At 35.1% G+C, this 25,164-nt stretch overlaps 1 protein-coding gene across 1 annotated transcript in view; it reads left to right on the plus strand.

Annotated features, from left to right (window-relative positions):
• Positions 1–25,164, plus strand: part of ABCA13 (ATP binding cassette subfamily A member 13) — a 170,154-nt gene that overhangs the window by 85,818 nt on the left and 59,172 nt on the right. Inside the window, exons 36-41 of the mRNA XM_027878993.1 lie at positions 10,087–10,333; positions 11,252–11,341; positions 11,960–12,032; positions 13,589–13,707; positions 14,675–14,762; positions 20,867–20,975. Coding sequence (XP_027734794.1) covers positions 10,087–10,333; positions 11,252–11,341; positions 11,960–12,032; positions 13,589–13,707; positions 14,675–14,762; positions 20,867–20,975 — 726 coding nt within the window. The remainder of the gene's footprint in view (positions 1–10,086; positions 10,334–11,251; positions 11,342–11,959; positions 12,033–13,588; positions 13,708–14,674; positions 14,763–20,866; positions 20,976–25,164) is intronic.

Below are 25,164 nucleotides of genomic sequence, written 5' to 3' on the forward strand. Positions count from 1 at the left end.
AGTGTGTTGCCCCTCCTGGTCTATTTGACAAAGCCTGGGGCCTTTGCAGAAAATATGCTGCAGTAAAGTGTGTTATTGATTTCTGCACATGGGTAGCAAAGTGGAATTTGATGTCTGTGGATAGGTAGTCAAGTGGTTTCTTCTATTCATATAGAGTATCTTTTCATCTATTATAACAGATTGAGTTCCCTGTAACTGCAAAGTAAGGATTGTCAGAGTTTTTATTGTAAAATGCTTGAAGTTATATTTTAACATGAGTTTTTAAATGGAACCCCATAAAAGGTTAGCATAATAGGAAGCATAAAAGGACCTAAAAATTATTTCCATGCTCCACCTTGCAAAGTATAACGATTTTTGAGAAGAAAACTGTGGACAAAAAGCATCAGTGTCTCTGTTTAGAAGTGATTGCTGACATGAAGACTAATAGTAAAATTTTCAAACTTTTGCTGCCTACTGATAAGGAGAAAATACATCATATATTTCAGTCTTCTGGTAGTCTAATGGTATAGATAACACTAACACTTAAATTCAGCACTAAACCCTGAAAAAGAAGTGTCAAAATAGCTGGTCTAAAAATCTTGGATACATTGTATTTTCCTTCAGCTTTTTTTACTATTGTTTTAGTTAGTTTCTTGCAGAAAATCTCACTCTGTGATTTGGTGGTTTTGCTTGTTCTTAAAGCATCTCGTTTTGAGTGGAAGATATGCTTGAAGCAGTACACTGTGCTATAGATACACCTTCAGACTTCAGTTAGTTAGAGACTTGAAATAGTAAGCTTCAGACCACTGAAAACAACTGAGGAAAGGTGCATTGCCCCATCTTATGATAATGATGACCATATATTGAATTTCTACGTATCTCAAAACCTTCTAAACAGAAAGTTGTATTTGATATTAATGTCTCTGAACTCTTGCTGCCTGATGTAGATGTATGAGATTATGAGAATATTTTGAACCTGATTTTTTCCCAACAATCTGCTTCCTTGCCTTTGTCATAATCTAGAATGTTTTTATGTTATTTATAAGTAGTGCTTGCTTCAGAAATGAAACAGCCTGGAAGCTCATCCACTTTGCTCAGATATTTCTGAGATAAAGAATACAGGTTGGGTACATTAGGAATGCTTTATTTATCCAAAAGTAATGTCAAAATGTGAACACCCTTGACATCTTGAAAAACAAATGATCAAATAATCTCAGCCAGGTAACTCTCATGTCTTGCCTATAAGCCTTTCTTTGATTTGTTCTCGACAGCATATTTCTTCATACAGGATCTGTTTTCCCTCAGACTTGCTAGTGCTCTCTTCTATGTGTGTCTCTTCCTCTACAACCTTTCCTTTGCCCTTCAGGAATTCCTTTTATTTTCTTTCAGTTCTTGCATTTTGTTGAGGCAGTTACAACAGCTGCAGACTGAAAAAAGATATTGATGAACTGTATGATCTTTCATGGCATTTTTAAAATCTTGTCTTTTAATGAAATATCCAGAAGTCTTGTTCCTCATTCCAAAGGACTGCTTGTCTTCCATTACATGTTATAATGATTCCTAAGTAATTTAAAAGAACTCTTCCTCAGAGGATAAATGAGATCTGGCAGGGAGTATTCCTGTGCTCATTTACTGCTTTTGAGAATGATCTGAAAGCACACTTTGCAGGTATTCCATTTTTTTCCACATTTTCAACATCTTCAAAATATCTGTATTCAGTATATGATTTGTGTGATCATGTGTTCTCCAAAAAACAACTGACATTTAAAGAGCAGTGGGTTGCCAGGTATAGGACTAATGTGACTTTTGCTGAACCTGTAGTAATTTTTCCTAACTTATACAGTGAACTTCTTTTTTGCTTATGCTCTTTCTGCTGCTCAGCTGTAGGAGTTTTCCAAAGATAGCATTTACATCTCATGTACCAGATAAACTAATTATTTCTCTCTGTCATAATATGGGGCCCACGTTTTGGAGAAAATATTTGCTTTTAGATAATTAATACAAAGTCACACATAGGATACCAGAAAAGATTTGTTGGTAATAGCTTTAGGTTTTATATGCAAAGTAAATTCTGGTGGTTTCTTGCCTTGTTTTAGCTTACAGGCTGAGTACCTATTTTATAGGCTTTTTTTCAGGTGTGTCTGAGTCTGCATAGGTTTTGCATATTTTTACAGATGAAGATAGTATGTGTGTATATACACACATGCACAAAAACCTCTTTATAACCTACTTTTGCTTTATTAGTGCTGTAACACCAGCAATAAAGATGCTTTAACTTCAATTATGTAAGTAATGTAAATGAAAAATTGAAATACTTATCAAAGGTAAGGATACTTACTTTTCATTTGAAATGGAACATTGTTTAGGGAAGGGGCTTCAGGGAATCTTCTTAACATCTTGCTTGATCTAATGAGTAAATGCCATATGAATGTCGAAGGTGTGTTACACATCGTAGTTGTGCTATTAAGGCTCTCTTTGAGGCTAGTGTTTCCACTTTAATCTAGATGTTCACCTATCTGGTGGATACTCAGAAGTATCTCCTTTTGTGAAATTGTTCTCTCTGCTCTGCTGCTAAAATATTTATTTTGTGTTACAAAATCCCACGAAGAATTCATCAATAACCACACATCTGTTTTTTCAATACTAGCAACATTCTGCAGGATTACATAGTTTTCATTTCTCAAAACTAACAAAAAACCTGGTGTAGGAGTTACAGAGACACATCCAAACTGGGCAATCAGCACTTAGGGCTGCACTTCTTTTTGCCAACTCTTCATACGGTAAACTTATGCAGGTCACAAGGTGATACCTTGATAAGACTTGTATATTACACTGTTGCCAGTTAATTCCTCATTTGAAATATAAGTGGGACTTCATGATGAGTAGACCTGGTGTTGGACTTTTGTATAGGTGGGAATTTTTAGCCATATAATTTTTGTTCTCTTCCTATCTGTCTCTTGATCTATTTTCCAGTTTATGTAGGTTACCATATCCATTGGAGGCATTTGAAAAAATGAAGCAGTTGGCTCTGTTAATAAGGATTCTTGAAGCTGTTTAATACCACTATTTATGAGATACCAGAATGCCTGAGGAAAGAGATTATTCATCAAACACATTTTTCAATTGTTTGCTATAGCTGCAGGTTTGAATAAAACATGCCTCCTGCAGAACTTTCAGTTTTGGATTGTTTCCCTGCACAAACTTTGATGTGATTTTATTATTAATAGAATAACTCCAGTAGAGGTAGTGTCAAAATACTTTTGATTATTATTAGTCTAAAAATATTCTTTATTACTGTTACTGCAATATTTTAGACCAAGTACTTTGTTCATATTAAGGTAATACTTGCACAAGTTCTAAGTGTTAAAGTGGCTCAGAATGTCCTGGTCTATCAGGGTGAAATCTGTGCCCTGCTGAAAGGGTTTGCTCCATTTGCTGGGTTTTCTCTGAGTGATTCCAGGAGGCTAGTTCCAGAGTGCTGTATACAGTGTCTCTAAAGGCCACTCACTGCAAACTGAGCATGACAGAAGTCATCTGCAGTACAAAGCTGGACAGCTGCTACTTACAAGTCCCCTTTCCAGGAAGAAAGTTACCAGTGGGAAGTACTTGAGAACACCTGGTTTGAATATATAGTTCTTGTGACCCTTGCTACATGTAATCTGTCTAGTTTGAAAACGCTTCCTTGCATTGTCTCACACGTAGTGTTATGGGCTGTGGTAGAGAGAACATTTAGATTTTATTGCTGTCCTGCTCTTTGACTCATTTTTCACCAAGCACAACAAAAGTGGGGTTTAGCTCTACTGTCTGCCAATATTGGATTAAATCTTTAAATGTTGTAACCTGAATCTACGGGTTGAATTCAGTGGGTTGAAATCTAACAGCTTTCTGATTATTGATTTACACTTCTACAAAGAAAAGGTACCAGCCTCAGTAAGTGCTGCTTATTGTAATGAGAGGGTTTGTTTTAGTGCAGGAGATGTATCTGATGGTTGTTTGGCTGTGCATACACAAATGTATTCTTTCTCTTGGCCAAGTCTGAGATCAGCATATAGATACATATGAAATCAGTTTGGATTTTTTTTTTTCCAATTCTGATAGACTGTTCTTCTCCTTTACTTTCGTATTTTTAAAGAATACAGAGAGAAGGGCAAATAGGCCTCCATTTTGTAGCCATCATTTTATGACTGTTTTTCAATTCTTCCTTCACTTGCCCCCTCCTATATGTAGCAATTCATTGCAGGTGCATCACTGCAGGGGAGATAGTACTACAATAAAAGGATATCTATTTGGAAAATTATCTCCTGAGAAATTAAATTAGCATAGTTGTAAATGTTGCAAGTTAATAATGCAGAAACTTAGAATCAGAGACTTGGGGTTCCCAACACTGTAGTCATTTTCCTTTCCAAGGCATGATATGAGTCTCTCTACCTGGCTGAACATCTGCCTTTTTTTTTTGTTTGTTTCCAAAGAATTTCCCCATCTCATAATGATGACGGTGCCCTGGCTATAGCAGAGTTCACCACACAAATCTTGGTGTTTAGTTCCAGGTTCTTTTTCACTTTAAGCTGACAAAAATCCCAACTAAAATGTAGAGATGAGATATAAATCGAGGCAAAGTGGAAGAAAACATGGAAATGTAAGCACAGAGATTGTTTTAGGCATCACAGCTGTAGCATTATTTGAAACCCTCTATTTATGAATTATGGGAACAATGCATTCAGGGAATGTGTCCTCCTCTTCCATCAGGCCTAGACTAGGTTAGGTAGCCATTCATCCGATCAGCCTGGCTGTCAGTGTAACAACCCTATTTGGTTCTCCATGGTGTCAGCAGGGTGATGGGTAGGAAGGCAGCACCATTTTCCCCCGTTTCTTTATGGTCATGCACTATTTGTGTGCTTATGACTGAAGAAGGCAAGAAAACAGACTATTTTGTTCTAGAAAATTAATTCCCTTCATTGAAAGTTATTACAGTGGTTTTATAAACTAGAAATGTTACATTCCAAAACAAGTATATGCTCAGTCAAGTTTCTGTTATGGCTACATGCCTACCCATTTCCATACTAGTAAAAACAACAAGGGGTGTTTTGACATCAGCTAATACTTCAGCAGCAGTGAGGTTGTTTTTTTCCTAGCTGCTGTAGTAGCTATTATTGTTTACTATACTAGCAACGGTACCTTGGAAACCCAATCTAAAGTTGAGCCCTGTTGTTCCAGGCACCCTACAGACTAATAGTAAGGATAAAAAATCCAGATCCTCACTACCTTTGACAGCTTGCAGTCTAGTTTTAAGGCTGAATGCAATGAGTAGATAAAACAGACAAATAGGTTTGGGAAGGTAAGGTTATAAAACAGGTCCATAAATTAAAAGCAGAGGTCTCGGTACACTGTCTTTCTAACTATTTTATTTACTTGCTAAATGCCATTTGGAATTTTTAGCTTCCCCAAATTTTCATGTAAAATGTGGCTGTGGTCCACATCTGTTCTAAAATTCTTATCTACTACCACGCATGAGGTGCCACTGCATGATGTGGCATTTATATTTTTAGAAGACTTTCTGTTATTTTGATATAAGTGATGACAAAGCTTAATGGGTTTTTGCACTTGTATGAGACTGAGTATTCTTGCATTAAATAGACAAAACAGTCAGGAAAATCTGTATACACTTCAGTACTATCTATATGTGAATTCAGGAGTCTGGTTTACCTTCTTTGTGTCTTATTTGGGCATTTCAGATACCTATATTCATACTTCATTAGTAGAATTACAATGTCTGCTCTAAGTAGTTGTGAATGTCTGTGAATATTTAAAGGAAAGAAAAATTGGATCCTAATTCTTTTAGTTTTATTCTAGGTGGTTTTTTTCATTTTTAAGAAACGTTTGTCTTGTATTCAGTGGTGCTCATCTGTTTTTCTATTGTTCATACTTATAGTATGTTCTAATTTTGAGAAAATGCAAGTTCTTGAATTAAAGGATGATATTCTTCATGTGAACAAGGCTGTGTTATACCTGAAAAGAAAGTGAAGACCTTGATTTAGATTCTTTCTTACACTAAAAATCTGTTCTGACTATTTTGTAGATCTCTGCAGCAGCATACTCTGATGCTGACTGGCTGTAGAAAAAGTAGATTCAGATATGGACTCTGATCAAGTTCACCTAGTAAACTGTGCAAAATACTCCTGTAAACAAAATCAATACTGTGGTAATTTTTACAAAGAGCAGACAAATGTGTAAGAAGAGGAAGGACACTCTTCTGTCTTTTTATGGAATACTGTGCACAGATTTGTGGGCTAGCACTGGCTCTATTGCAGCATATCTGCTGAAATGCAGAATGTTGTCAGATCATTAGCTCAGTGTAGAACTACTTGTTGGCACAAAACTTCTGATAAGGTAATGAATGTGTATTGCTTCCTAATGTAACCAGTATCATGTGAGATAGCTCAGCTGTTTTACCAGGGTATTTCAGTTCCAGGATTATCTTCCCAAAATCTGGACTTCCTCTAAATGACATGTCTAAATGCCAAAATGACAGAAGTAGAATTGAAAATGTTTACTCCCAGCTGTTGACATAGCCATTGCATAGCCCATTTTAACTTATGCACCATGAAAAAAAGATTATAATTACTTGGCTTTCTAGAATTGCAAAAAACAGGATAAACAGGACCATCTAATACCTAGTTAGAGACTTTTACAATAATTGGTTCTGCTCCTAATTCTAGAGCAGTCTATACATAAGGATTTCTAAAGTCTTGGTTTCTAGATTTTAGGACTTATTCTGTTTCCCTGTACCTGATATTAACCTATATGAATCAGAAAACAGCGAAAATATATTCTATAATACAAAGGATAGTCTGGATGACTTAGGAAGTACAAGTTAATTGTGAACATAATTGCACTTCTAGTGCATAATTGCAATCATAAGTCACACAAGACATCTTCTAACAGTTGGGTCAGATTTTTAATTCTATGATCTAAATTATTAATGAGGATATTTTCATAAGCTTTCTGCATAAAAATTGACTTCATAATAGAGAGGTCAGCTGGTCTTGTCTTCTCACCTTTATGATTATCAGTGATAATCAGAAACTGTTTTCCAGTAAATGTATGCTGTTTTTATGTATCTTGACATACCAAATGTAGGTGGTGAAATACTTGCAAGCTTTATGAGGAAAAATTAATTCTGTAGGTTCTAGTTGAAAGAGTGATTTAATACCTTGGGAATGTTGAAAACCATATTGAGTCAATTATGAAAAGTCCAGTGCTACTTTTCACAGTGTGGCTGCAGTCAGGCAAAAATGGTCTAAAGCATAAAGAAAACAAGTGGATCAGTACAAGAATGCATAATGCTATCATATAAATCAGTAGTGTTTCCACATCTGATAGGAATCAGTATTGAACGCAATATATCTTGAGACTGATACAGTGGTAATATAAGAGGACTTGAGACAAGTGGTGAGGTTGATTAGAACTGTAAAGATTTTTTATAAGAGGAGATTGGAAAGTTGAGATTATTTATGCACAAGACGGATTGGAAACTTCTATAACCTGTCTCCTAAAGCAAGATTTAAGAGCCCATTCAGTGTCATCAAATAGAATAAATTCAAAACAGATAAACAAGATTCTTGTTTTTTACCTGAAACAGAAACAAATGACAGAATTCAAGGTCACAAAGATGGAAATTTAAGATAATTCAGGAAGACATTTGTCACCTTTTTCAATCAGATTTTTAAACAACATGAGGTTTTAGAAAAGACAAATCACTTTTTAAAAAAAGAAGGACCTGAGAGAAACATATACTTCCACTATAATGGTTTATTGCAACATATTGGGATGTGTCTTGGCTCATTCACATTATGAATATTGAGTAAAAGTCAGGATACTGGACAAAATGGGCAATTATATATATTCCTGATGACAGTTTCCCTTCGGATTGCAATCTGAATTAATTTGTTGTAATTTTTCTCTCCTCTGTTTGTCAAGAAAAAATAATGAATAGCAGTTTTGATTTCCTTTTCCACCCCTAGAAAGTAGCTGTCATAGTTGTCTTTCAGAGATTCAAGGGGACAAATATTTTGAAGCATCTTTCACTCACATTTCATGCTCATGTTCTGTGAACAGGTCTGGGACTACAGAAAGTATCTCATTCTGTGTTTCTTTTCTGGCGTTTTGCTACTTTGATAAATGAGAAATGGTATACTTTGCAGTTTCAGGAATGCTCAGCTGGAAACACTTACTGGATGTGTTTTATTCTAAAAACTCTCATACCTTGAAAATTGTTTTGCCTCCAAGTGTCTCAATTTCTCTGTTTTGACAACTGTGTTGAGTCTTCCCATACTAATGTGAAGAACTTAATACATTCATAAGAAGTTTCCTTCAAAAAAATACTTTTTTTAATAAGAGTGTCTCCTTCTACTAGTCTAATTTACAGAACAAACAAGTTCCAAGCCTAAACTGTAACCCTTCTTGATTATGGCACTTGAATGCTGAAACAGAATTTGAATTCTGGAGCTGCTTTTTCTTTCCACAGAGATTCAAAATCTTAAGTCCCATTTGGGTTAGCTGTCAAAATTAGCAAGATATGGCCATGATCAGAACTGCTCAAAGAGAGTTTCTGTTCTATGGTATTTTCTGGGGAATAAAAGGAAATATAATTTGGTTGCAGAATTAAAAGAATAAATACTGCTCTTACTTCATTCACTCAACCAGTCCTCCATTCATGCTGAGCTCTCAGGTAAGACAGTTCAAATTTACCATGCTTGTTCCCAGATTTTTTTTAGTTTTCATATCCTGGGTGTTATTTTCTGGAGAATTTGAACTGTAACCTTCCCAGAGACTGAGGATGATTAACCTGTATTTACCCAGAGAAATGAATACAGAATTTGAACAGTTTTGCTCAGTGGCCATGGTCAGAAATTCAGGGTGTTTTTTCTGATTAATATTTCACCCTGTTTGTCCCTGTTTGGCTAAAGCTGCTCTGTTAGAACAAGACAAAGGATCTGGGATTAAAATTCAAGTAAATCAGAAAAAAGCTGTGCTAAGGGAAGGAGAACTAATTTGAGGTTACTTGAGAGTAGTTGTAAGTTACAAGAGGGAACATGGAAATGCTGGTTAGAGAGGTCTCAATATATATAGAAGGGAAGGTAGTAAGAGGCAAATCACAAGGGCTCATAAAATATAGCATGACTTTGAGCACTATGATAAAGAGGCTATTCAGTCTTGCTACAGTGCAAATACTTGTGCTAGTAAATCTATCAGGCACTGTTATGCTGTGATGAAGGAAAGAGGCTGAAGGACATTCAGTCGGGCAAGGCTGTAAGCAAGAGAATTTGGTAATAGCCTGCACATATCTAGAAGGCTTTAGGGACTAAAATGGAGGCAAAGTGATTGGTGTGATTCACAATTATCTAGCAAAGAATGACAAAATGAAATTAAGGGAGTGTCTATCCAGAAAATGATTGACCGGTGAGGTGTTAATAAGCTGTGGACACACTCCCAGGAGAAGGTGAAGAACAGCCCATGAGCTGGGATTGTCAAAACTGCATTGACTAACGAGAAAATTTTTTCTGTCCCACATGACCAGAGAAATGAAAGGAATGCTTTTATGAGAATACATGATCATCTGTGGTACTGTGAAGATGACTACTGAAATTTCTGTGGAAAAGTTGCCACTGATTCTGGTCAGGGTGAATCAAGACCTTAGAGCTAATACAGGCCATGTTTGTCAGGGTAATTTGTCTAGGAGCTAAGGTGGCAATGCACAAGAAATGGTTGTCAATAGGTCCTTGGGAAAGTAGATGTTCAGTCCACCTTTAGCTGTGTATGGGGAGCTACAGAGATGTGTTAACTGAATATCTATTTTCCCTTATAGAAAGAATTAATTAGTTAATTAGTTATACTGGGGCTGGGGGGTGATGGGGATATAGTATTCATTCCAGTATAACATTATTGGTTTATGTAGTTTTGTTTTATTTTATCAAAAAGACTGTTATGTTCTATATTTGAAAATGTAACACAGGAAAATTTAATTTGATTTTCCTTGTTTTTCAAAAGGTTGGTTTATTGGTTTGTTTGTTTGTTTGTTTGTTTGTTTGTTTGTTTTGTCTCACTTAGATATCTCACTTACAAGGGCCTCAAGTGTGCGTGGAGCCCGTCTGGTTCTCCCACAGAGTGTTGCCCTTCTGATGAAGAGGTTTCACCACACTAGGCGTGACTGGAGAGGAAGCCTGTCAAATGTGCTACTGCCTGTCCTCTTTGTTGCGCTGGCAATGGCCTTGTTTAGTGTGAAGCCGCTGGCTATTGATTATCCTTCTCTCAAGCTGACCCCAAGCCTTTATGACAATGAAGAATCCTTCTTTAGGTAAGGGGCTTATCCATCACCTTCAGTGTCCGGGGTTCTGGGCCCTTGAGTTCTAATATTTTAAAGACTATTTATTTTCTAGAGAAAATGATAGGTTACTTTTTACAATAGTTGTGTGGAGGGTTTTTTTTGAGATGCTTACTTATATTTTTATAGTTTATTATAATAGAGAGATATAATTAGATAAGCTTTGTGAGAAGGATTTTCTGTAGGAAAAGGCAAAGACTTTGGAGAAGTTTGAACTCAGATCAATACCAGCCATGACAGTTTATATGTAAATGCACATGTTTTTGAACAAGTCTTTGCATGTGCCATTACAACTAATTGCTTAGGTCTGAATCTAATTTCTCAAAGTAATTCTCAGGTTTGAATATGTCACACAGTATTATCAAAGCCTAGTGCCCTTCTTGCTCAACCTAGTCACTATATTTTCAGCTTTGAAACCAATTAGATTTTTTTTTTTTTTTAATGCACAGTGTCTCTAGCTCAGCTCTGAACTAACCTGTATCGAGTGCATATGACATGTAGATCTCTTTTTCTATTGGGTAAATATACAGATAAACATAACATGACACTGTTTGAATTTAAATGAATGAATGAAACATAAAACCACTTAAACCGTGCTAGCTGTTAGGAATGCATGATTATCAAGAGAAAGATGGCTATGGTGAGACCTTATCTGGTTAGCCACAATTATACTGAATTTTCGTGACACATTCACATACAGTGTTTTGAAATTATATAATTCTGATATGTTTTCTATGCGTGAGTTTTATAGTCCTTTAATTTTCTGGTAAGCGCATAGAACTTTGAGCATGAAGATTAATAGAGTTGGACATATTGCCATGCCTTTATTTCTTTTTCTTTTTTTAACTCCCTTCCCCTCTTTTCCTTACCCCTCTGGCCCGCTTTGAACAGCACCGAAGATGATAACTTAGGAAACCTTTCTCAAGTTCTACTGGGTTATTTCTATGATTGGAACTACTCATGCATGCATTCACAACAACGGTAATTGTGAATAATGTAACTACTTCCTTACTTGTAAATATTGTAAATTCAATATTTTTTTCTGTGCAATGTGGGTTATCTTAAGCTTTTCTGGGCAGCATGGGGTTAATGACAACTTTGTTCTGATGAAGTAACCAATATCCAGGTACAGAACACAAGTAGGTTTCATTGTTAAAGGTCTGATCTGAATAGCTTAAAAGTCAGTGACAGCTTTCTGATCAGTTTCAGGAGGATTTTGATCAAGTCTAGTGTCCATAAGAAGGAAGATTAGACAATAAGGACAATATTTGTTCAGGAGTATTCTAGATTTCCAAATTTAGAAATGCAGTGATGACCATGCTTTAGTTATTGCAACAAATACAAGGCATGCAGCTCATTTCATGCTTATATAAATATTTTTAGGGAATCCACTTTGATAAAAATGAAATATTATTAATAAATCCTCTTTGATACAAATGAGTACAATTTACTTCACTTTAGGCACAGCTGCCACTGTGATAAAATGCTAAGAAGGTGTTCAGGATGCCAGATCTGCTCATTAGTCTGTGGATTTCTTCTGTTAAGTAATCTATTCCTTTCATTTAATTATTCTTCTTTTATTATACTTATTTGCATTAGAAAAAATAATTCATGTTGGCAGATGGAAAATATGCCACCCCATGACTCATGTGGCTGTGTGGCTGGACAGAAGGTAAGTAATTTTAGATTAACTTAGGTATGTAAAAAATATGTGTGTGGATATTATTTCTAATTCCTTGACTGCTGAGAAGGGCTAGAGAAAGGAATGAAGCGATGAACCCTCAGAGCCCTTCTTTGTTATGATAGGAGATTTCCCTCCATTTCATTTAATATTTGAGCTACATGTTCTGAAGCCTTCAGGGAAAGAGCTTGCACAATTTTCTTGTGTATAAAAATGTATCTGAAAAATAGGTTCAGAGATGGTTGAACTATTTTCAGAAGATGTGATTTCACTTTAAATATAAGACACTGCTAAAAAACAAAAGCTCGTGTAAAACAAGGATAAAACATAACAGTTCTGTAATATATGAAAGACTGCCTACTTACCAAGGGAAATGAGAGTGATCTAGCTGCTTGAACGCACCAGGCAATTTACACATGAATGAGATTTAATATTTAGAGTTTGGTTTTGTATTGGATTTTGTGTTTCAAAATAAAACAGCCTTCAAGAAAAGAAAGGATTTTGAAAAATACAATTAATTTTTGACCTTCTTGACTGGTGAGTTTTCCTCCTGACTTGCTCTGAGTTGAGTAATAAATAAGAATGTGAAACTGTGTCTGAGGTGACAAATGTATTTCCCTGAATGGGACCATCCTATCGAATAACTTCTTTCTCTCATAAAGATGTAACTATTTAGAATAAGAGTTGTGTGTGAAATACAGCAATATAGTTTTGAGAAAAGTGGAAGGAGGGAACTAATTTTTTACTTTTCTGGACAAGGAATAACTTTCCCTCTAATACTACTGAAATGTATACTTAGCATACAAGAAGATTTAATAAAATAAGAACAGGAACTCACACAAGGAGTGGCCTATTAAACCATGAAAGCTCAAAGGAGAGAAGTCACTTGACAGTGGGGGCAGAACCTGTATCTAGGATTTATGGAAGAGCAATCTCTGATAGTGAATTTTTTATTTTTTGTAGGGTTGAGATGTCAAATAAACACTAAAATGTTTCAGTTGATATACATCATGTACTTTATAAGGCTTCTAAGATAACTGATCAAAATATTTGTCTCCTTTTCTTTGGTTTTGAGAATATCCCACTGAATCATTAGGAGACATCTTCCTTTATTTTTTTCTGCACTCCATCAATTAAATTTTTAGAAACATATAACACTAATTATAATTTCGCTTTCATCTCATACTTGTCTGGTGCCTTTTTTGTGTTTCTTCTCAGGCACAAAAAAAAAATAGCAGTCTTGCCTTTTTCATTGTTGTAAACCTTTCTAAATATATACAATTTTTGATGTTTTCAAAACAAAACTGACTGACAGGGTTGCAAGAGAAATCAAAGGTAGATCTAACATATAGGTGACACAGCCATTTGAGATGCCTTATAAACATAAAACTATACATAATTTATTGAAAAGCCGTCAAAACTGAGAAAGGCAAATCCAATTGAAAAGAAATTCTTTGAAATCTACAAAAAAATCCCAAAATATGACCAAATGTAGTGCCACTGATTTTTAAAAGTGCTTTTTTTGTTTTATGTATACTGTTTTTCAGATGTGCCAAAGTTTCAATACCTCTGCTCCCTATGTAAAGAACAAGAAAGGACGTATTTTATATAATCTTTCGGGGTTCCTTGTGGAGGAGTATTTAGTGAGGCCTTCCAACAAAACAAGGTAACCTTAAAATATCTAGCCTTTGCTTATCTTTTTTGTATAAAATCCGCAGTCCTTCCTGATCCAAAGCATAGTCCTATGTCACTGAGAATACAAGGGGTTGTTGCCTTTATCTGTTGGTTGTTATCAAGGCACAGAGTCAGGCTACTTTTCAAGGTAAGATGAAACCCCCTCCATGGTCAGTTCTCAGAACTTCCTGCAGCAGTTGCGTGATGATGGCCTCTAGGCATAATCTGGCTTTTCTTGCCACTTAACAGACTTATTTCAGCATCTCAGAGATGCATATCTAAATCAGGTGAATAATATGATTTCCGTTCCTCAGAGACTCAATCAAATAGAGGTGGATATGCTCCAATTAATATTTTCTTTGAAGTAAAAATGACTGGTATGCCCCTGGCGATACTTCATATTCTGTGATAGCAGCCACAGGTTATCTGCTGTATTTTGAAGTTTACTTACGTGCCTTTACAGCTCAACCACTGCCTATGACGTAAGTGCAAATACTAGACCATGTATGATTTTATCAAGGAGAAGAACGTGTTAGCCACTTTATGCATTAAAAAAAAAGTGCATCTGATTTGATATAGAGTTAAACCTCTTAGGAGGAAAGATCTGAGCTAGAATATAAATGAAATAGGAAGAAATCAAGCCGAATAAAATGCTTCTGGAACTCAGTAATACCTCTCTCACTCACGATGCCTTCTGTTGCTCAGGGATTTCAGCTTTCAGAAAGCAAAAATTCTTATCTAAGGAAATCCCTTTGCTGGAAATGAGACAATAATGTTCACCTGTTTCAAGAGTGTATTCACCTTCTCCTTTTGAATGGGGAAGGGGTTTGTGAGGAGTGAAGTTTTATTTTCAGTTGAAAAATGAAGCACTAATGTAGCTATCACCATTTTACCATTGCAGGAAAAGACTGCAAAGCTTAACACAGGTAACTTTTTGTAACTTTATTTTCTACTACCAGATATGGTGGTTGGTCTTTTGAAGGGAGGAAAGCATTTGAACTTCAAGATACGAAACTGAATCAAACCAAATCTCAGCTTCTGGCTAAGGTAAGGTTTGCATGTATGTGTGCACATCTGTATGTATGTATTGCTCACTTATTCAGGCTCCAGACTTCACAGCACTTAACAAATAATAAGTCATTACATAAAATCCTTGCACTTAGAAACTGGGAGAAAGTCACTGCCTACTACGGCCTACTTCTCTGTTCATAGTTCTTGAAGTACTCTCCTGTGTTCTGAGAAACACTTTTAAATGAGTCAGATGATAAAGCTTTTTTTGTTTGGGTTTTGTTTGGTTGGTTGTTTTTTTGTTTTTGTTTATTTGTTTGTTTTTCCAGTGAAATAATTTCAAAGTCTAACTTAGATCACCTTTACAACTTTTTTTTTTAGGTAGTCAGCCCATATTTTTCTTTGTTTTTTCTATAAAAAGCTAATGTCAGAATTGACAAAAGTACATTGAACATCATGAAAGTGAGTTGTTATTGATGCTTTTTTGATGCCTGCAAGGAATACTTTGCCTTGCTACATTTCTCTCTCCTCTTAAGAGTAAAGATGTCTCCTAGCAGTAGCTACTTCTGCATAACAAATATACTGCCCTTTTCTCAAAAGAACCTTTCTAAAGCATTCCAAGGAAAGTAAAATCTCCTGCACTGATAAGTGCCTGTTAGCCTCCAGGTGTCATCCCAAGTTTTCAGAGTATGGAGATACTGTAGCGCTACACTGCATGGCAAAAGGCCTCAAGGAAAAAAACTTCATTTCAGTTGTCCTTAAAGTAATTCTTCTTTTCTGACTTTTGAGATCCATTCAAATGCAGATGCATTAAGAGTAGAGGAACAGCAGTCTTGGAGGAATACTGATGCGTATCAGTGAGGAGTTTCCATTTTTGTATTCAAGGCAAACAAGATTTCTTAAGAGGAAGCTGTAGACTTTCCAGATTCCAGATTATAATATGAAAGAAAGATTCTTCTGCCCTTAATGTGTTTTATGGAATATAGATTTTTTTTTGCTCTTATGATAAAAAAATAGTAGGAACCAGGTAAATAAGCTCTATCCCAAAATCCATTTTGGGACAAAGTGTTAAATCAACATACAGATATTTTCCAATCCAATATCTTTTCACATTTAATTTTGCAAAATCATTGCCTTTTTCCAATGTTTTTTCCATGTTATTTTGTTAAAAATCTCCCTGTTTTACATACATACCCTAGCATATATATATATATTTTTTAACATTTTGATTTGTAATCTCTTCTACCCCCATATTTCTTATGGACTTGAACTCCAGTTCCATCAATCCTTCATTAAAAACTTCAAGTTCTACAGGTTGTCACTAAATTTTGTTTTTCTGACTGCTGTTTTTTCCCTATGTATCTTTAATCGTTTTAGACTCTTGTTTTGACATGCTTGCCCTATGGTTTTTGTCAGGGTCCTCTGTTTTTTTTAAAAACATATTTGGCATAGAGCTCCACCTGCCGTCAGGACAGGGATAAATTATAGTTACACTCTTAGTAAGTAAGCTTCATATTTCAAACCCAAAGAAAATAGTGGAGTAAATTTATAAAGGGCAATGTGTTATCTAACATGCCTCTTGGAAGTGTCTTTCAAATGATGCAATGTCAAACTACTGCATTAACCTTTCAGTAATTAATGACCAGACTTTTACTTTGACCTTTCAGGCTGGTTCATGAGACAGCAAATGTACCATTTACATACACTAGTATGAAAGAAAATGAGAAATTTACATTTGAAGAGGATTACTCTAAAATTCACTTCATTTTAGAAAATTTCTGAATACACATTATTCTCCTCTACTCAGAAAGCCAACAATTTTTCCTGTTCAAATTATGAATACTTGTTCAATACCTATTTTACTGTACCTAATCATACCATGCTGCATACACTACATACATGCTACATGCATGCACACAAAGAATCTGTATGTGTGTACACAATAAATGTGGCTGATTAAAACCATTGATTATTGGCATTTATTGATGGTCAGTGCTTTGTAGCAAAAGCACAACCCCTCAAATTGTATTTTCATGACTGAATATTCTTTGTTTTACTTTGGTAATATGGGCAAAAATTGTTCATTAATGATTTGATAGTTGCTGTTTTTTAGAACATAATGAACAACGTGTTAATTTAAATACTGCTGAAAGGCTATTTGTACTATTCATGTGGCATTCTGAAGAGTTAATTTTTCCAATCCCATATGTTAGGGCTTGAGGCTTTACTGTACGGTAATTGAATAAGTGTCCAGAGGAAGTTACATATCTCCAGTCTAATATCTGTCCTGAGTCTGGTCCAGCAATGCTTAGGGGTTTCTCTGCTCCCTCTCAACCTTTTTTCTTGATATGCCATTGTGGGTTGAAATGTCAGTCTAGCTTTATTCTGGAATATTAACAGCAAGTAAAATATTATATAATAATGTGAAACACAACTTCACAGAACTTCTATCTGATGTGGTAAGAGGTTGTGTTTTTCCTTGGAAAGGAGTTTTCTCAGCCGTGGATAGAATAAGGAATAGTGAAAATAAAAATTAATTACCTTGATGTATATATTTTTTCATTCCTCAGCTATTTTCTGCCCTCTGTAAATAATTAATTGGCTGTGTGGAAATATTAAAGATATTTCACCTGAAATGAATATATTTCCATTTTTTTTATATTTTACCTTTGCAAACAATTTTGAGTAAGACGCAAATCTTTAGAAGAAAGAGCTTAAATGTATCTTCTGATGAAGTGAACAACCTCAAACATCTCTTTTGTCACAATACAATAAATTAAATACCCAGCTTTAATTTGGTTATTTCCTGGTGATTTGATTCAGTTACATAATGCAGCTTGAAGGAAGGATTCTAATTAACATGTTGGATATTGAAATGTGTTGTTGCACACAATGCTCTATTGTGGTTTTTGTATATTCATTTGAATATTAGTTGCATTATTATATGTATAAATTATTCTTTGAGCTCACAAGACCTTTCCCCTTCTTCAATTAAATGAGGATGTGTTGTAGGAATTTTGCTTTAATGTTTTCTTAATTGCCTTTTTTTTTTCAATACAACGAACACAATTGCAGTGGAGTTTCATTATGTGCATACATATAACTTTCTATGCGGCATAAATCTTTTTTAAAATGATAGACAGAGATGGATATGTGGGGGTGTGAAAAAGACTGCTTACCCTTGGTTACTTGTTTGTGTATCTTTGCTCTGGTTGCTATTTGCACAGGAGATCCCGCAGTGCAAAGATTTTCAGTTTTCCTCAGGACACTTAGGTTTTCTTTCACTATATATATTTTTTAAGAACTCTTCTTTTGATTAATGAGTGGGAGATCTAGTTTGTGTAATAATTTGTGGGAACTGAACTGGAAAAGAACAAAAGAATTTTGTATGACTTTGCAAAGGGGGAAAGACCTTTTGTGTGTGTGTGTGTGTGTGTGTTTGGTTTTTTGTTTTTTTTTTTTTTAATGTGGGGACATAAGACTTTGAGACATTTGAGTGCTTTTATGTGGCACATGCAGGATGACCAGGGGATCAAGCCCAGCCAACATCGATTTACAAAAGACAGGTCCTGGGTGACCAACCTGACCTCTTGTTATGACAAAATGTAGGTGAGGGAAAAGCTGTGGATGTAGCCTATCTAGGCTTCAGAAAAGCATTTGAATATTGTCTCCCACAGCATCCTCCTAGAAAAACTGCCTGCTCATTACTTGGATGGATGGAGAGAATGGCTTGAGAGCCATTCAGTAGAAAGGGACTTGTGGGTGCAGTTGACCTCCAGCTCAACACGAGCCACCAGTGTGCCCAGGTGGCCAAGAAGTCCAAACTCACCTCGGCTTGCATCAAGAATAGTGATCATCCCCCGTACTCGGCATTGGTGAGGCCGCTCCTTGAGTACTGTGTCCAGTTCTGGGCCCCTCACTTTAGAAAGGATATTGAGATGCTGGAATGTGTCCAGTGAAGGGCAGCGAGGCTCGTGAAAGTCCTAGATGACATGTCGTATGAGAAATGACTGAGAGAGCTGGGTTTGTTTTGTCTCAAGAGGAGGCCCAGGGAAACTTCATCACTCTCTACACCACCTGAAAAGTGGTTGTAGTGAGGTGGGGGACCAGTCTCTTCTACCATACCTGCAGTGAGAGAAATAGAGGAAATGGCCTTAAACTGATAGAGAGGAGATTCAGATTAGATATTAGAAACAATTTTTTCACTGTTAGGGTTGTCGGACATTGGCAAAGGTTCCCCAAGGAGGCAGTGTAGATATTTAAGAGGCATCTGGATCTGGTCCTGGGTGATGTGGTTTAGTGATAGTGCTGGGTCTTAAAGGTCTGTTTCAACCCTAATGATACTATAATTCTATGATTTTAAGATGCTGTTGAGATTTCAAGCAGTTATGACGACCACATGAAGAGTAGAAAATGTGAAAGGTAATGTAAGCAAGAGCAGTGGTAGATCAAAGCTGCTAAATTTTTTAATAGCGACTAATAGTGCTTCTGGCAAAGAAGATTAGAGGGTGAGACATAGGAGAAATGACAGTGGAGCTCAGAGTGGTGCTTTGAAGCAAGATCTAGGATAGATCTCAGGAAATAGAATGGAGACTTGGAGCATTGTAAACCTTACCTCAAAAAGAAATGTGGAGATTCAAGCAAGTACGTAGTCAAGAGAATAAATCAGAGGACAATAATTATTAAGAAAGGCAAACACAACTGAAGATTAGACAGCCTTCACTAGGAGATATAGAGGAGAACATGTAAAAAAAAAACACAAAATCTCAAACTGGTATCCAAGTAGGGGTTGTAGTTGAATAGTATAAGGAAAAAAAAAAAAAGGCAGAATTATTTGCAAGTAAATGAGAAGAGCATCAAAGAGATGATAAAAGAATCTTAATGGAAGTTTCTGAGATGTAACTGTGTAGATAATAATTTTAGAACTGATCTGAGGAAACTGAAATCCTAGAATAGGAGTTTTAAGGCAATAAAGACCTGCATTAAATCCAGTTCACTTTCAGTAAGATTCTGAATTGAGACACGCAGTGAGAATTGCCCAGCATCAACCTGGGATGTAAAAAATGCAGAGAACAAATAGCTGATCTCAGAGGGAAAGGTTAAAAGTTTTCAACTGTATAAACAAAAAGAGGAGATGAAATGTTGCTATGGTGTGAGGAATGGATACTAATCAGATAGTTTTAAACCTCAGTAAAACTGAAAATAAACATACATAGTAATTTGACTTAGTTTTCAGTATGGATAATGTAGGTTCAAAGGCATTATGATTAGCAATAATGGGGGATATAAATAGAAATGATTTCTAGCTGCAAAGTTCAAACCTTAGTATATTTCTGTTTGAGACATATCAATCTCTCAGCAATTACTCTAGCACGTAGAAGTGTGAATTAGGACTATATTTATCAAGTCAGGATGGTTCTGCATGATTTGAGGATAAAGAATATATTACAAAAGAATTGCTTTGCTATGTTCCTCAGAGATACTGGCTTGCCTTGTCTGCCTTAAAATTTGTGTGTATGAATTTCCTCCATGCTTGATAAACTGCTGATACTTGTTTGTTGAAGGTGGAGGCAGCTTTGTCCTTTATGGAATAGTTTCATACTCACCTTGTAAACAGTGCACTCTTGATTCTTTCTTTTCTTCACTTTCTGGGATATTTTGTTCCTAGATGTTCTATGTTGTGTGCCACAGGCAGATAATATTTAGATAATTCAATTTCAATGATTTTTCCACTTTTAAGACTAGTTTTATTAATCTTTTTTGTATTTACAATTAAACAGGAAAGTGTTATTTTCACATTGCTCCTCTCTGTTTTTTCATCCAAATGTGTGTAAAGGAAGGGGGACACAGTGTTCCATGAAATCAAAGAATCTCAATTTAAAATAAAATTTAAAAAATCTCAATTTATAATTTAAACATTGTATGGTGTACAGTTCCAACAATAGAAAACAAACTGTGATACCCTGTTAAAAGACCTGTACAAATGAACGGGTTCTGTTCTGCCTAGTTCACTTTCTTCTATAAATAGATGTCATAACAGGAGAATTAGGCATATTTATGCAGTTCTTAAAGGTATGTGAACTTTCAGATCAGCATTCAGATTCAACTTATTTTTGATTTACCGTTTCCATTCTTGCTTCCAGGTGTGGTACAACCAAAAAGGTTTCCATTTGCTGCCATCCTACTTAAATGAACTAAATAACTTCATTCTGTGGCTGAATTTACCTCCTAATGTGGATTGGAGAGAGTATGGTAATAGTTTTTATCTGTATTTTTTTCATACATTTTGAAAGGTAGTTTTAAACTAAACTAAAATAATTTTACATATGAAAATTTTTCATAGTATAAAGTGGGATTGCAGAGTTCCATTTCTTTGTTGAATTGGAAAGTGGAAATTTTAATTACACAGAAAGTTTGTTTGTGAAAAGAATGTAATACACAGTAAAGTAAAATTTGAATTTAAAGCTCATTATGCCATATGAGTTTTTCGCAAAGACTTTTTCCTGTGGAAATAGTGTAAATTGGTTTGATACTCATGAGATGTTAGTCCCTGCCCTGTGAAACTGCTGCTAGGGCTAGTTTAAATTGGATGATTAATGCATAATAGAGTATGGATTTAAAACTTCTTTGACACTTTATCTCCCTATATAAATATCTAGGGTAAATCTAGATTATTCTGTAAATTTATTCTGCAATGTGATATTTCATAGGCATCCTGTTACTCAGGGAACAGAAGGCTGCTATATCTTATTATTGCACATAACAAAAGAGCCATTAATATATTTGACATATGAATTCTCTGATTTAGATACCCCTGAACTTTATAAGAACTAGTTAAAATAAAAATTTTATGAACTGACTTTTAAAAAAATGGCTGCAGCCAAAGACTTGGTTGTTAAAACAAGTGAACTTTTAGGGTGTAGAAATCTAGTTCAAAATCTGGGTTGGACAGTTCAAGTTAACTTCTGTTCATTCCATTTCCCTTTATTCTTAAGATTCTGTTAAAGAGGAATTTAGAGAAATTTAAAAATAGCTGCTGTCCAGTATTTAAGAGTTTTTGAAAAGACGGGATGGTTGTCTGTAATGATAAAATGATTTTCAGTGCATTTAAAATAAAGAAGGAAGAAAGAAAACAAAATCAGTGAAAGTAGGGGAGGAATGCTGAGCATCTGAATATAAAAAATTCATTAAGAAAACTTTCTGGAATGTCAATGAAAAAAAAGAGTAATTGCTTGCTTTCAAGATGGCTGCAGTTTTATTTTTCTAAGTGAATTATGAGAATGGATTAAAGGTAATGTGTTTCCGCAGAAAGTTTCAGTGAAGTGAAATCAGGTATTTTAATAAGTATTTTTAATAGAAATCAATTTTTAATCAACTTTTCCTTTGCTTCATAAGTAGTACTGATGCCTAGCTTTTTTACTGTAGCAGTAGGTATCCCATTCTGTAACTTAAATATTTAAGTACCCTTACTTTTATATCTATCATAGAGAATTGCAGTTTGCCATCTCAATTACAGTCAGAGAAAATTATAATTGTCCCAAAGATTGCAGAAGTGTTATATTTTATGTTGCTAGACCACACAGAAGCACAGTAAGCAAAACAGTGCTTAAGAAATACTTCAAGTCTTGGGCTGGCATCTATACAACTATGGGCTCATTATCTAATCTTGTGGCAGAATACGTAAGCTGTCTGCAGAAGTGGAGTTGAAGAACTAAAAAGCAGTTTATTTCTGTGTATATATATTGGAGAAGTGCAATAAAAATTGATTGATCATGCTTTTGAGGAATAATGCAGAGGGACCCGTCGCAGAAATCCTAGGAAGAGAGGTCAAGTTACCTACCTATCTATGTATATGTTTGTGTACACATATTTATATACTTATGTGTGTACACACACATATCTATGTATTTTTTGTGTAGAGAGAAATACATTTGCATATTTTATTTCTAACAAAACCTCAACTGATTTCCAGTGCCATATGGGGCACTTAAGCTCAGTTCACTTTGACTTTTAGCTATCACTTAGTTAAGGATACTGCCCTGATGGAGAAGAACTATTTTTATGCTTTTGCTAGTAAAATTGTTGAATGCAGTTTTGTAAATTAGGAGTCAGAAGACCACATATTGTGTTTCAACACTGAAATATATTGTTTTTTATTTTTTTCTTCTTCCAAACTCTGTTTATATGCAAGGTCAAAATATTGTTGGAAATTTCTGTGAGGTAGCTTGTTAGGATGTCTCAGAAAGGTAGCTTTGTAGTTCTGAATCACATTAATACTAAGTTATTTCACAGAATGTCTTTTTCCTGTCAGCAGAACCAGAGCTTCTGAATTACTTTTAAGTAAAACATAAAATAATTTGACCACTTGAAAGGGACTGTAAGAGCAATTTTTTTATTTCCTCCATAGAAAAATATATATTTCTTTGCTTCAAGAAGCTTGCTACAATAGGGTAGAGCATTGCAATGGATGTAAACACAGTAGTAACAATGAAGCTATGATATTGAAGCAACCTTGAAAGAGATCAACAATTTGTTTAAATACTCATACAAATCCTAAGGGACTCTTTCACTTAGCAGTTATATCCTGTGTGTATTTCTTGAACATGAGCCCAGATGGCATTCTCCCAAGATCTCTGGAGAAGGGAAGAGTCATTATAGAACATGTTTGGTATAGCAGTTCTATCATTATAGCAGTTCTACCTGCTTTGACAAGAGGGATAGGTCCAGTAACTTTCGAAGGAGATCAGAAGCACTGGTCCAAGTTTGTGATAGCTTTCCATAATAAGGAGCTGAGAAGAAAGGTAATTACTTTCTGCATTCAGGAGTAATATAGACTTAAGATTTTTTATGAAGATTTGAAGAAAGAGGTTTTACCCAAAAATACAGAGGACATACGCTGTCTTGCACTGATTTATATCTCTAGGGATTTGTATTGGTTCAAAAAACTGTGAAAACATTCTGATTATTGTTTCTGGTCTGTCAGTCCAAGTTACTGTCTGTTGACCATACTGAGCACGCAAAGGAGGAAATGATAGTTATTTGGTGATGAAAAATACTCACATTTTTCTATTGTGTAATCTACTCTTCAAGTCCTTTAAATGTAAGTGAAGAGATTTCACTTCTCCCCCACCCTTATAAGGGATTATTGGGAAACTTCTCTGTGAGGATGCTTGGAAAGCTACAATGTTTGCTTCTTGTAATATTCATGTAAAGACTGGTATGGTTGTTGAAGAAAATGTATGCATCAGCTGGAGGTGAATTTACTAGATGGAGCAAGAGAAGTTAGCCAGATTGATTTATGTCAGTTTATGACAGCTAATGGATTAGATGACTCTTTTGGAATAGCAATTCAGGAATACTTCTTGTATGAAAGTATCTCATTTTCTCTACTGTGTCGATAGCCACCTCTAGTTTCATCATCATGTAAGTCTGTGATTCTGCTGTGGGAAAAAAAAAATCAAACTCATCTGTTTTACTGGAAAAGAAACCAAATGCATTTTGTTTTGTACTGGGTTATAAATTCAGTGGCAGATCATGAAAATAAACATGTCATAAATTTAAAAAAAAAAGAGAAAGACCCTTCAGCAGAGAAGCTAAGATGTACTGTTTTTTTTGGTCAAAACTCTTCACCTGTATCTGGTCTTCAACCTTAAACAAATGGCATTTTTTAATCTCTTTCTGAAATGCTTCATTCTTACAATTAGGTAAAGGAACAATGTAATAAGAGGAAGAAAAAACTAAAAGGCAATATGTTTTGCTTAATCCTTAAACGGAAATTTTGATTAAGTAAAACTATGTTATTTTTCACACCTAACTGTACTCAGTTGAGTCAGAGTGTGTTTATCGTGCTGGAGCGTAGGGGAGGGACTATTACATACCTCTTAGAGTAAGGCAATATAAAGAAAAAAAGGAGTGGTAGCCATCTACAATGATGTCTGTAAAGTACAGTGGTCAAAAAAATGTTCTTACATCATTACTCAAAGAACAGAAATGTCTCAATATAGCTACCTCATCTCAGGATTCCTGTTGAAGGCATCAATTTTTTTAAAAAAACCTTTCATGCTAGGACCCATTGTAAGCATTCATACAGCACCCTCATTTATTTCAGACTCAGTTCTTCAAAAGAACTGAAGGGATCAAGAGACCCATTTTCAGCTGAGTTTTGTTCGAAAGTGCCTGTATAGTTTCTTGAATGCTTTTTAAAGTATAACTTTAAACCTCTTTTCAAAGAAGACTGTGAAATGGCCTTTGGGTGAAACTTTCTTAACCATGTCTGGTTAGTGGGGGGAAAGTAAAATAAAACCCCTTAATGGTGGTGCTGCCTGTGAAATTCTCCATAAAATATAAATTGTAATTTTCATTAAATAATAATGTCTCATTTTATACAAATAGAAATATTGTCATAAATATTAAATTCCCACAAAGAATATATTGTAAAAAA

Source organism: Empidonax traillii, unplaced genomic scaffold, assembly GCF_003031625.1.
Source record: "Empidonax traillii isolate 1590-97213 ecotype Southwest subspecies unplaced genomic scaffold, ASM303162v1 scaffold48:size2401408, whole genome shotgun sequence".
In the NCBI taxonomy this organism is placed as follows: domain Eukaryota; kingdom Metazoa; phylum Chordata; class Aves; order Passeriformes; family Tyrannidae; genus Empidonax; species Empidonax traillii.